Here is a 13,658-nt window from a genome sequence, read left to right on the forward strand (position 1 = left end):
TTGAAATGTCTGGGTGGTCGTGTCTCACTGTGTGTGTCCCCTCCCTGTCCTTCCAGCTGGAGAAGCTCCTGGGTGATGTGTTGGGCTGCCTGCAGACGTGTTCAGCCCTGGCCTACGATGATGAGCTACTGTCCCTGCTGTCCCCCCTGCTCTGTGTCCTGTTCCTCCACCGGCGCAAGCACGTCCGCTCCCTCATCACACAGTTCTGGAACGCAACCTTCGCTAACGCTTTGGTCCTCGTCTACCCAGAAGAACTCAAGTAAGAATCTACATTTAGAAGTTGAAGTATGAGCCAAATAATGTTTTGTTCATACTAGGGGTGTAACGATTCGTTTTAACAACGATTCGATTTGTATCATGATTCGTGGTTGTCGATACGATTCAAGGACGATATTGGTTCATTTAGAACGATACGATCCGAAACGATTCAGTGACTTGAAATCGATTCAGTAACCTTTTAGCCAAAAATTCAACCAGTGTGACTGAAATAAATACCTGGTAACCAGTTGCATTTTAATGGCTGGCAATAGTCTTGATATTTTTAACAGTGTTTCATGCCTCCATGCAGACCATCTGGTATTATGAAACTTACCCAGTTCCACAAAGGAGATCCCATTTTCTTCACATAGCTTTATTCAGTGCAGCAGTTTTTTTTGCTCTAGCATCGCTCACACCATCAGCGGGGAGTTACGAGCCAAGTTGCAGTCTGCTGAATTTTGGGGGCTGCTTTTTGATGGATCTGATGTTTAGCTTTATGGAAAGAGAAAAATATTAAACAGAGCTTGCCGCTGTTCTTCATTCAGCTTGTCTCGCCATCTGGCAAGTGGGCGACTGGACATTTATTCTCGGCTAGCTTTTAGCAATGGCTTGCGCCACATTCGTGTGCTCCTTGCTCTTTTCATGTTTGTCAAATAAAGGATGGTTGAAATTCTTTGAGCCTTTATAAAATGCACCTGTTTTGTCTGCTAGATGTGGATTTGAGCGGCAAATCTTGCACCACATTTCAGTGCGCTCATCGTTAGCTTCAAGCTGCACATCTTGGAGCCACTTTTCCGAAAAAAGTATTTTCTTCGGCTCTGGCTCCAGTTGGCGTTTCTTTGTAGGTGGCGAAACGCCAAAGAAGCTGCTTAATGTCTGTTGCTTTTTGGACATCCCTGACAGTATTTGACAAGCAACATGTCATGTGTAAGGTTAGATGAGAAGATCGGTCAAGTACGCAAAGGCGCGTAGTAACACAGGTGGCATTACGCATTCCTGATTTTTGTCGCGCTTGCGTATCTGCGTACCAGTTATGTGCACCCCTGCATATAAAGTCTGACGTGCTTAAATCCAATGGGTTATTTCCTAGTATCGATACAATCGATTTATTACATTTTAAAACGATGTTAGATCGATATATGTTGTCCAAAAGGCCAACTCGCCGAGCACAGATCGATGTAGTTGGATCATATGAATATAAATCGATACATCGATGTAGTAGATGGATCGTTACACCCCTAGTTCATACCCATTAAAAGTGTTTTAAGCCAGCGGTAGGCTTAATCTAGGTCTGGACCTAAACCAACGATCAGGTTTCCATGTTTCCTCATGCTTCTTTCTGTTTCCAGGCCAGTGTTGAGTCAGGTAAAGCGGAACACTCCTATCCTCTTACCTGGCTTTCAGTCTGTTGAAGTTCCAGATGAGCTCAGTGGACAGTACTCTGTGAGTGTTTTCCCTATTGAATAAGTCAAACTTTAGCAGGTTTGATATGAATGGTCTACTAATCCCTGGATTATGTTCTGGGTGTGGGCGCAGAGTGAGAGCTCTCAGCTGGAGACCAAGCTGAGTGGAGTGCAGGTGACTCCTGGGGTGAAGAGAGACTCTCTACTGGCCAGGGCTGGAAAGATGAAGGACAGGAACTCCAATACATCATCCAAGCCTGTCTCTGTAAGGATCTCTTTTATTTAGTTCTCTATTCTCAGAACCCAAGTCGTTTTTAAATCGGCAGTTATCACAATGCTCATCTGAACCAGAGCTCACGCTAGGTAGCTTTCATATACAGCGAGCTCCAACAGTATTGGGACATTGACAATTTGTTTTGTTGTTTTGGCTCTGTACTCCAGTGCTTTGGATTCACTTTGTAGTCACTTTTATTTTAACTAAGAATAGAATGTTTCTAAACACTTCTCCATTAATTTGGATGCTACCAGTATTACGCATAATCCTGAATGAATCATGAATAATGATGAGTGAGAAAGTTAGAGGCATAAATATCATACAATAAAAGTGACTCCAAAATGACACACTACATTATTTACTATTCATTTCTATTGGGCACAAAATCTGAAACACAACCAAAACAAACAGCAAATGCATCCAAATTTGTAGAGTCCCAAGCTTGATGTAGTCATTGTGTGCTAGGAATATGGGACCTAATACACAAGTGAATTTGTCCCAATACTTTTGGTTCCCTAAAATGGGGGGGACTATGTAGGAAAAAGTGCTGTAATTTCTAAATGTTTCACCCGATATGGATGAAAATACCCTCAAATTAAAGTCTGCACAAGTTGTCTCTGACACTATAGCACATCAGTGTCCTATTGGAGCTGACTTCTATTCTCTCCCCAACAGATGAAGCTCGACTTTGGCTCTCCCAAGCCGCCTCGTAGAGAGGAACTGGAGGAGCAGGCCTCTATAGACTTTGTGTTCATCCCCCCTGAGACCAAGGAGAGAGTCCTCACCGAGCACCAGAAAGAGGTCAAGAGAACCAAAAGGTAAGTTGCAGGCAAATCAAGTTATAGAAATGTTTTTCTTCTCACTGTATAATAACAATGCTTTTGTATGGGTTTAATTTGAAAGGGTTGACATCCCTGCCATGTACAACAACCTTGATGCTTCCCTTGATACCACGGTCTTCACCCAGTACACACAGAGTCAGGAGGAATCACTGTAAGTACTTGTTGGCTGCTGCCGTTACACTGAATAACACTAAGCTATGAAGAAATACTGCTTCGTGGGGGACCCAATGTTGAAAAAAGGGATTTCTTTTTCAGGGACAAATTGCCAGCAGATGAGCAAGCCAAAGATGAGGTTAAAGCAGAGGTAAAGAGAGAAATTAATAACAAAAGCTATTCATTGTTATGAAATGCATGTTTGGTCTGAAATGTCCTTATTTGCCCGATTTTAAACTCTTTTAATTTGAATGAAAACAAATGGATGCCTTCAAAGCCAAGAGGCTTTTTCTTCAAATGAAAGTGAAAATCCCCAAATACAAATGTCTCCTTCTTTTTATCACAGGTTCCAGAGGGAGACATGGAAATGGGGGAGGACGTTGCTGACGACACCCAGGAATATATCAGTCCAACCAATGAGACGGCAGAATCTGCAAAGGAAGACGAGGAGCCTGCTGACGAGGTACTTCCTGAGTCTGCAGACGTTTCCATGGAGGATGATGTCAGCGAAGATGTTTCATTGGAGGAAGACTCTGCCATGGAGACCAGAGAGGGCACCAGCCCTAACGTCTCTGGCGGCTCTGACATGGTCTCAGGGACGCCTCAGAAAACCAATAGTCGTCGCCAGTCTTTCATCACTCTGGAGAAGTATGCTGAGGGGAAGCCTGCTAGTCCTGCCAGCGTGTTGACGTTTACAGGCCCCCTCACCAGGACAGCTAACAGCCAGAAGCAGGAGGCTTCCTCTCAGGAACCAGCGGCAGAGACCGGCAATGAGCAGGAGGCTTCCTCTCAGGACCCACCGGCAGAGACCGGCCAGGAGCAGGAGGCTTCCTCTCAGGAACCAACGGCAGAGAACGAGCAGGAGGCTTCCTCTCAGGAACCAATGGCAGAGACCTGTCAGGAGCAGGAGGCTTCCTCTCAGGAACCAGCGGCAGAGACCTGCCAGGAGCAGGAGGCTTCCTCTCAGGAACCAGCGGCAGAGACCTGCCAGGAGCAGGAGGCTTCCTCTCAGGAACCAGCGGCAGAGACCTGCCAGGAGCAGGAGGCTTCCTCTCAGGAACCAGCGGCAGAGACCTGCCAGGAGCAGGAGGCTTCCTCTCAGGAACCAGCGGCAGAGACCTGCCAGGAGCAGGAGGCTTCCTCTCAGGAACCAGCGGCAGAGACCTGCCAGGAGCAGGAGGCTTCCTCTCAGGAACCAGCGGCAGAGACCTGCCAGGAGCAGGAGGCTTCCTCTGAGGAACCAGCGGCAGAGACCTGCCAGGAGCAGGAGGCTTCCTCTCAGGAACCAGCGGCAGAGACCGAGCAGGAGGCTTCCTCTCAGGAACCAGCGGCAGAGACCTGCCAGGAGCAGGAGGCTTCCTCTCAGGAACCAGCGGCAGAGACCGAGCAGGAGGCTTCCTCTCAGGAACCAGCGGCAGAGACCTGCCAGGAGCAGGAGGCTTCCTCTCAGGAACCAGCGGCAGAGACCGAGCAGGAGGCTTCCTCTCAGGAACCAGCGGCAGAGGCTGACACAGACCCACAGGACTCGCAGGAGACTGAACAAGCAAGATGTAAAAGCTCCAAGAATGAGTCTTCCCAAAAAGAGGGAGAGAAACCTGAACCTTCAGAAGACATAAAGCAATCTGAGGTTGAGAAACCCACTGAGAAAAAAACAAGTGAAACCACAGAGGACGAGGACATCATCCCAGACACCCAGACTCCGGTGGAAATACTGAAGGAAGTTCCTGCAGTTGAAGAAGTAGTAGTAATGGAAAACTACAGTCAGGAAGAAGAGGAATCTCAAGGTCTTCTGGAAGGTTCTCCCAGTTCCCAGGCCGCTCTGAGCCAAGGTGAACCAAGGCGGTCCGGACGGCGGAGGAGCAGGCCATTGAGACCAGGAGAAGATGCAGAGGAATGGGAAGAGAAAGACAAACGGAGGAAGAAGTCTCAACCCGAAGAGGAGGCGAAGAGTCAAACTGATTCACCAAAGACTGCGCCCTCTCCTGCCAGTCAAGCAGATGGTCAGTCGCAAGGTAGAACAAGCAGGAGAAGTAAGCTGGCTGTTGAGGTGGAGGACCGTGGAAAAGACAAGCTGAGAAAGAGAAGTCACAAGGAGGAGAGCGAGTCGAGCAAATCAAATTCACTGGTGGCCATTCCTTCACCTGCTGCTGATGTCAACAGCCAATCACAGGGTAGCAGGGTATCAAGTAGGAGGAGCAACAAATTGGTCAGCAAATCAGAGGATCTGGTCAAAGACAAACAAAAGAGAGTCGTTGCAGAGGAGGAGCTCAGTCAAAGTGACTCTCAAACGGACACCCCCTCTGCCTCTGATAATGATAGCCAATCACAGAGTAGACGTAGTCAGAGGAGTAAGGTGGAAGTGGAGAATGATTGCAGGCAGAAACGAAGGAATATTAGGGCTCAGAAGGTGGAGGGGAAGACGAGCCAAATGGATTCACATGTAGCCACACCATCTCAACAAGAGAGCCAGTCACAGGGTAGAGCAAGCAGGAGGAGCAAGGTGCCCATTGAAGTGGCTGAGTCTGAGGACAAAATACGTCTAAATTTGGCCACTGATTCCGCAGCAACACCAGAGATGAGCCAGACTCATTCTCAGGTCGCTCCTTCTGCCACCAGTCCAACAGACCGCCAGCTGAGGGCCAGGGGCAGAACCAGTAAGAGAAGCAAGATGTTAGAGGAGCAGGTAAAAGCCAGAAGCAGCCCTAGCCCAACTCCTAACATGGAGACTGAGAACTCACAGATGGCAAATACAGAATCCTCCCAAGGAAGTGGAAGGACTTCAAGGCGTAGAGCCTCCCAGGCTTTACTAGGCTCCAACGTGGAGAACTCTGAGTCGGATGCTTCAGAGACCCGGGAGGATGTCCAGAAAGGCAGGAAGCCCACATCACCTGGAGCTCTTCCAAGGCTGCTGGCTACAGTTGGATCAGCAGAGCCAGGGGCTGACCAAGAGATCCCAATGGATAGTTCTGCAACTTCAAGTGAGACCTTAGAAGTCAAGATTCCACAGGATGTGGAGGAAACTTATAAAACTGAAGTGGTGGTTCCAAGACTTCCTCTGATAACTAAGAAAGATATGGGGCAGAGGGAGACTGACACTGACATGGTAGATATGGAGGGTGATGTGGTTGAGGCAGTTGACCCCGTTGTGCCAGAGAAGTCTGAGAGTGATAATACTAAGCTTTCTTCTCAACAGATGGACTCTTCAGTAGAACCTGATCTAGAACATATGAAGAGCCAGCATGTGTGTATGTCCCGACGGAAGAAGGAACATGGACATAAACATTCAAAAAACATCGAGAATTTCAACACCGTCTCCTCTCAGGAGAGTAACCATGGTGACCTAGAGTGTGATGGGCCAACACGGCTCCAAAGTAAGTTGCTCACTGACTCTGAGCAGGCCAACTCTCCCACGCCTTCCGCTGAAGGAGATGCCATCTCTGAAGATGGACTAAACAAACTATGTACCCCTCCCATTGCCAATGGACTCCCCACAGATACTTCACCTACTGAGGCAACAGAGGAGAAACTGTGCCCGAGTCTTCAGGTCTCTGAGTCCTCAGAGAAGGTTTTCGATGGGCCTAGGCCTGTGGCTGTCTCCAATGAGGTGACAGATGAGCAGATGGGAGAAGACGAGAACAGACATCCAGATTCTACTGCCAATGTTCTAGAGGAGGACCAACTGGAAGATGTTGGCATGTCTATTGGGCAAGCCCAGCCAGAGTGTTCCAAAGCCTTAGATGAGGAGCACCGGGAGGAGCAGTACACATCTATCAAAGGACAGCCAGAGTCTTACAGCACCTCTACTAGAACCAGAGAAACCCACACTGAGCCTCAGGCGGACAACGTTCAAGATATCATGCCTCTCCAAGAGAGGACAAAAACAGACAATGTCTCTGGCCTCGAGGGTGAAGAAACCCAGATGGACCATAATGACCTAGATCGATGTCCTCTAAACTCTTTTACCCCTGTGACCTCTGACCCTCACGAATCCCCAGTGCCTCTACATGACCCAAGTACCTCTAAAGAGACGTTGTGCCAAGACTCCCCACCCATGCAGAAGGATGCTGTGCTGGGGCTGGAGGTGGGCCATAGCCCCAGTAGTGGCAGGACCAGGGGGTTGTGGTCCCCCTCAGCTTCCCCCTCCACCTCTATCCTGAAGCAGGGACAGAAAAGAACAATAGAAGAGGAGAGTCCTTCGCCTTTCACGAAGGTAACGTGATCAGGGGTACTTAATCCATGACGATTTACACATCATAAATCATTTATGCATATGTTCTAATTATCTGCATTCAACTCAGTCAGTATAAATTGAAAATTACATACTTTCTATTGAAGAGAATCCTTGAGATGTATCTAGGATGGCATTAGCAGGTTTTGAAAACAGTGTCTTAAATGATTCCATACTTTTTATTTCGCAGTCTCGACGAGTATCATTTGCTGACCCAATCCAACACCAGGAGCTGGCAGATGACATTGACCGTCGCAGCCCTGTCATCCGATCCAGCTCCCCAAGAACCAAAGCTACCAGCAGCATCCCTCAGCCGAAGGTACACGGTCCACTAGTGATGTGTAGTAAATGTCATTTTAAATACTCTGCACTAAATCATTAAAGACACGATTTAGTTAAGATGAGCGTGTGTAACTTTGACTTTTGCGTAGATCATTAATTGACATCAATGGGAGACTGAGTTAATCATGCAGAAATCAAGTTATGTGGCCACAGATTAACTGAATTTTTGCTTCTTTTTTGAGACGCTGTCTCTTCCAATTTGACCCTTTTCCTGTATTAGCCTAACCGCTGCTCTATATTGCAGCATATCACAACACCAACAAAGGGCTTACTGATCCTCAGTCCACGCAATCTCCGCAGCCCGGGGTACAAGAGCTCCAAGAAATGCCTGGTATGTACCTCCAGATACACAGGAAGTACCCAAGTTATTTTCAGACAAGATCATACATGCAACATTGTTCCAATCCTAAATTCAATCATTTTCAAAAAACCTAATGGATTAGATTATAAAAACCTTATCCACAAGGACATTCATTTTGCAGCATGCATACATTCAGTGTGTGTATATATAGACAAAACACCCAATATAGCCTACATACAAGAACACATTGCATTTTTAAAAATTGGTTTACTGCCCAAGATAGTCTGATTGTTGTGCATGTGCCCGAGTCCCATTCCTACTTAGCTTCTAACTTGATTTAATGTTGTTTCAGATCTCTGAGATGGGCCAGGAGCCGAGGCCCATCCCTAAGGACTGTGTGTACCCGGCCCTGGTCCGCTGTTCTACCCCCGTGGAAGCAGTGCTGCCTCAGATCACCTCCAACGTGTGGTGAGTGTAACCGAGAGAACTCTGGTCCAAGAAATGAGCAACAGCTTGTACAATAAATAAAGTTTAATACAATGTGAGTTGCAACAAGGGAACAACAATCCAACACATCGATCCCCATACAACTGTAGCAGATATCCAAAGCTTTAGAGCTTGTCCATCCTATTTCACCACAAACATGTCTTTTTTAATGAAATGGGCAATCAGCAGTTGCTACATACATTTTTGGACTTTTACATTTTATATGTCCCCAATGATTATTGAAGAATATAACCTATAAATGCCTCATGAGCTTAGGTCAACTGTCGTACCCCATCAGAACCCAAAATATAAGATTGTTTTACTCCTGTGTTTGTAGACAAAGTAAATGTAAACAAACACTATATAGCCTCAAAACATGGTTAAACTATCATGTTGATATCATGGATGGTCAGTCCTTGCATCCATAGCTCGATGAATTTGCGTGTTACATTTCTTCAGTCCCATCCCTCCGCTATTTACCGAAACAACAGGGGCGGGGATACGTTTTGCTATTGTTTCTACTGCTGATAGCTGCCTTAAATGATTCTGTCATTATTTCTCCTCTTTCCTCAGGCCTCGTGGCTTCGGCCAGCTTGTGCGAGCCCGGAATATCAAAACTGTCGGAGACCTCAGTGCTCTTACACCAAGTGAAATCAAGAACCTTCCCATTCGTTCCCCAAAGATTTCTAATGTGAAGAAAGCACTTAAAATGTACCATGAACAGCAGGTATTTTGCCCGAACTTGACTTGAAACCTGTGACTTTCTACTACCTTCTGAAAATGCAACTTGAAGGACTGCAAATGAGATCTACACTTTAGAATATAGCTAAGAGATATTTGTCTTAAACAGTTAATGATAATTGTCATACATGGTTAATAGTTGTAGATAAAAACCACCTGAACTGTGCCCATCTATTTGGTCTGTAATTGACCGTTTTACCTTGTCACTGCTTCAGTGGAAGGGCCGTAGTGATGAGCTGAAGAGTTTTGAGGAGATGGAGAAGATGACATCTGAGCTGGAGGAGCCAACCGTTCCTCAGAACCAGGAAGAGGAGGACAAGACTCCAGGAGATGCCCTAGGTGAGTTCAATAAACCTGTATGGTCCCCAAAGTCGAAGGGCAATTTGTGCAGTACAGGATAGGCTTATCCAAAAATTGTTTGCTAACTTGTAACTCTTAGGTTACTTACCACAAATACATTTTTTGATATATTTTTTTAACTGTATTTCTAAGTCAGCTCACTGGTGAACAGAACAACTCAATATATCATACATGCATGATGTTCCTTCCTGTCCCTTCTGTAGTCACAGAGTTGTTGGATGAGCCCGTGTCCAAGGAGCATGAGGAACATCCAGAGGAGAGACCGGACCAGAGCAGGCCTGACCACCAGAGGACTGCTGAGGGGGGTCTGCTGTCGGAGGTGAAGTCCCTGGAGGCCCATCTGACTGGGGAGGGATTGAGCCACTGCTCCCCTGACCAACTGGTTCAGATCCATGATCAGCTGGGAGGCATGATGAGGACTGTGGTGGTGGAGCTGCAGAGCAGACTACTGGCTCAGAACAAGGACAGCGGACCCTGATCCAAACAGTATACAGTCCCAGGGTTTGGATTACATATCTTCGGAATGCCCAAATTGAAGTCTCTTGAAGGTGCCAATTGGGGGTGCCTATTGACAATTGTGGGGGGCGGCACAATGGTGTTTGAATTCTTACAGAGATCTTGATTTGTTTATATGGGTGCTCAGTCCACCCAGCCCCCGTGGACTTCGAACCTGAACACCCCAGACAAGGTTTCCCCTCTCACACTCCGACTCTTAAGAATTTTATTTTTTAAAGAGTTAATCAAGGACTACACTACAAGTCCACCAGGATCTGTTTGGATTGTGTTTTTAAACTCCTGTTCTCTTTGGCCTTTTTCATTGTCCTCTTTGATGGTGAGGGAGATGTTTTATAAATTCTTGTTAACTTTTCAGGCTAAAAAAGTAGTCGTAGTGGTGGTGATTCCGGTTGTCATGGCAACAGGGTGAAAGCGAAGCATGGTCTCTGGTTGGCTGTACCAAGACTTTGCCAAGAAGTGATATTTTAACAAATTCTGGCCAGGAGGATGGCACCTTTTACATTGTGTGCTTAAATAAAGGATTGAAAGACGGAGGCTGTATCAGTGTTGTTCTTTGGATGGATGGGAAGTTTACAAGTTGTATACATGCATACAGTATGTGAGCATTAGGCAACGTATTTCTGTTCTGAATTCATGATTCTAATGCCAGTACTGTGCCTGTTTTGTTTGAGGCCGTCATAGATGGTCAGGCCACGACATCACCTGCCTCCAGAGTAGGATGTATATACACTGCTCAAAAAAAATTAAGGGAACACTTAAACAACAATGTAACTCCAAGTCAATCACACTTCTGTGAAATCAAACTGTCCACTTAGGAAGCAACACTGATTGACAATAAATTTCACATGCTGTTGTGCAAATGGAATAGACAACAGGTGGAAATTATAGGCAATTAGCAAGACACCCCCAATAAAGGACTGGTTTTGCAGGTGGTGACCACTTCTCAGTTCCTATGCTTCCTGGCTGATGTTTTGGTCACTTTTGAATGCTGGCGGTGCTTTCACTCTAGTGGTAGCATGAGACGGAGTCTACAACCCACACAAGTCGCTCAGGTAGTGCAGCTCATCCAGGATGGCACATCAATGCGAGCTGTGGCAAGAAGGTTTGCTGTTTCTGTCAGCGTAGTGTCCAGAGCATGGAGGCGCTACCAGGAGACAGGCCAGTACATCAGGAGACGTGGAGGAGGGCAACAACCCAGCAGCAGGACCGCTACCTCCGCCTTTGTGCAAGGAGGAGCACTGCCAGAGCCCTGCAAAATGACCTCCAGCAGGCCACAAATGTGCATGTGTCTGCTCAAACGGTCAGAAACAGACTCCATGAGGGTAGTATGAGGGCCCGACGTCCACAGGTGGGGGTTGTGCTTACAGCCCAACACCGTGCAGGACGTTTGGCATTTGCCAGAGAACACCAAGATTGGCAAATTCGCCACTGGCGCCCTGTGCTCTTCACAGATGAAAGCAGGTTCACACTGAGCACATGTGACAGACGTGACAGAGTCTGGAGACGCCGTGGAGAACGTTCTGCTGCCTGCAACATCCTCCAGCATGACCGGTTTGGCGGTGGGTCAGTCATGGTGTGGGGTGGCATTTCTTTCCTCCATGTGCTCGCCAGAGGTAGCCTGACTGCCATTAGGTACTGAGATGAGATCCTCAGACCCCTTGTGAGACCATATGCTGGTGCGGTTGGCCCTGGGTTCCTCCTTATGCAAGACAATGCTAGACCTCATGTGGCTGGAGTGTGTCAGCAGTTCCTGCAAGAGGAAGGCATTGATGCTATGGACTGGCCCGCCCGTTCCCCAGACCTGAATCCAATTGAGCACATCTGGGACATCATGTCTCGCTCCATCCACCAACGCCACGTTGCACCACAGACTGTCCAGGAGTTGGCGGATACTTTAGTCCAGGTCTGGGAGGAGATCCCTCAGGAGACCATCCGCCACCTCATCAGGAGCATGCCCAGGCGTTGTAGGAAGGTCATACAGGCACGTGGAGGCCACACACACTACTGAGCCTCATTTTGACTTGTTTTAAGGACATTACATCAAAGTTGGATCAGCCTGTAGTGTGGTTTTCCACTTTAATTTTGAGGGTGACTCCAAATCCAGACCTCCATGGGTTGATAAATTTGATTGAATTTTTGTGTGATTTTGTTGTCAGCACATTCAACTATGTAAAGAAAAAAATATTTAATAAGATTTTCATTCATTCAGATCTAGGATGTGTTTAAGTGTTCACTTTATTTTTTTGAGCAGTGTATTTGTAGGATTTGTTTTCTCATCTATAAAACAGCCCCAAAAAAAACATTACTGACTCATCTGCACTTGATTTCATCTTGTCAGGTTCTTTTGTGTCAATATCAGTTATTGTTGATGTACCTTTAATCAATAAGCAAGCTGCTAAAGTGGTCTCTGGCTCTGTATTTTGAACTGGTAGAAAACCATTGCTGTAGGAAATGTAGCTAAGTTAAAGTGGAGAGAGGCCACAAGGTAGAGAAATAAGAACACAAGACCGCAGTAGTGCAGAAGCTTGGTGTTTTATTATCTACTGATCAAAGGTATTTGACTTCTTTTACCCCCAGACCTAGGTAATCGGAGGAAACAAAACACATGCAATGAGTGGCCAGCCTTCGGCCACTTCAGGAGGGAAGAGGCTTGTCTCTTAGAACTCTCAAGAAACTGGGGTGTATTCAGGGACGTGAAACGCTCTGAACGTTGCAGATAGAAATAGAATAGGGAATTGTCAGCTCTATTCATTCTCTGATAGACAATCATATCTGTTCTACATTTTTATCTGAACGTTCTGTAATGTTACATCCTCCGGAACAGACCCCTGGTTTGAGGTATGTTGGATGATACCTCGTAAGGTTAGCAAGGTCACACATCTTTAAGTCTTTTCTTCATCTTTCATCAACCACTTGTGGTCTTAAGTGATTTAAACCATTTTATTTATTCTCTCCATACGTTACACTTTCCTATCATTCATATGCTTCACTTTTCCATCACAGCAAAGTTTGAATTGCATGTAAGCCCATCTGTTTTTGTGTGAAAGTTAATGTTCAGTAAAGTTTTTCAAAAACATTTAACTGACATTGATTAAATGGGCTTTTCGTCATATTGTTCTTTCAAGACAAGGTCTTGGAAAAGGATTAACATTCTTATACAGTAGTCTATGTAGATATGTATAAATATTTATACATTCCAGCTTCTCATGTCACATCCACAGGGGATCGGGAAACAGGCATCGACAACAATTGCATGTAGACAATATACTATAGAAGGCTACTAATAATACAGCTACTAAAATCTAATATAAGCGATCGTCTACACATAACAGGTTTAAGACGCGACAGATTCAGCCGTAGATGGCGGCCAATCAGGTAGCCAGGTGGATGTGTCTCACCCACTCCGGGGGGAGGGGTGGGTGGGCCTTGTCTTTAGATTGCCTCAACGTAATTGGCCGGCAGCATGCCAGTCTTGCCTGAGCGCTGCACAGTGCCGTACATCCAGCCCTCGTCGATGGACTGCACGTTCACGATGACATCACCGTCCTTGAAGGAGACCTCGTCCATGTCGGCAGAGGAGTAGTCGTACATGGCACGCACAGTTTTCTGAACGGGACAAAACATATATTTGAGTAATGATGGCTGATATAGAGAACGCATCGGATAGCTTCATGGTAGTGGGTAATGCACAACTACCCCCCTAAAGAAATTTGCCCAAAACTCCTCCCTGTTTCTCTGGCATCTCCCTTCTCAA

The 13,658-nt window shown here is 46.3% G+C and overlaps 2 protein-coding genes across 2 annotated transcripts in view; one reads left to right on the top strand and one right to left on the bottom strand.

The window, feature by feature from the left end:
* LOC311129759 (telomere-associated protein RIF1-like) overlaps positions 1-10,435 on the top strand; it is a 28,418-nt gene extending 17,983 nt beyond the window's left edge. The window contains exons 22-34 of the mRNA XM_084162187.1: positions 57-259; positions 1,608-1,701; positions 1,795-1,926; positions 2,611-2,753; positions 2,839-2,928; positions 3,033-3,081; positions 3,277-7,140; positions 7,349-7,477; positions 7,745-7,831; positions 8,154-8,269; positions 8,861-9,014; positions 9,244-9,367; positions 9,592-10,435. Coding sequence (XP_084018313.1) covers positions 57-259; positions 1,608-1,701; positions 1,795-1,926; positions 2,611-2,753; positions 2,839-2,928; positions 3,033-3,081; positions 3,277-7,140; positions 7,349-7,477; positions 7,745-7,831; positions 8,154-8,269; positions 8,861-9,014; positions 9,244-9,367; positions 9,592-9,866 — 5,460 coding nt within the window. The 3' untranslated portion in view covers positions 9,867-10,435. The remainder of the gene's footprint in view (positions 1-56; positions 260-1,607; positions 1,702-1,794; positions 1,927-2,610; positions 2,754-2,838; positions 2,929-3,032; positions 3,082-3,276; positions 7,141-7,348; positions 7,478-7,744; positions 7,832-8,153; positions 8,270-8,860; positions 9,015-9,243; positions 9,368-9,591) is intronic.
* Positions 10,436-12,427: 1,992 nt separating this feature from the next.
* The window catches only part of LOC311128997 (nebulin-like), a gene marked incomplete at its 5' end in the record, with an annotated part of 94,995 nt that continues 93,764 nt past the window's right edge, over positions 12,428-13,658 (bottom strand). Inside the window, one exon of the mRNA XM_084161230.1 lies at positions 12,428-13,510. Coding sequence (XP_084017356.1) covers positions 13,337-13,510 — 174 coding nt within the window. The 3' untranslated portion in view covers positions 12,428-13,336. The remainder of the gene's footprint in view (positions 13,511-13,658) is intronic.

Source organism: Coregonus lavaretus (assembly GCF_964263955.1).
Source record: "Coregonus lavaretus genome assembly, chromosome: 5".
Taxonomy (NCBI): Eukaryota; Metazoa; Chordata; class Actinopteri; order Salmoniformes; family Salmonidae; genus Coregonus; species Coregonus lavaretus.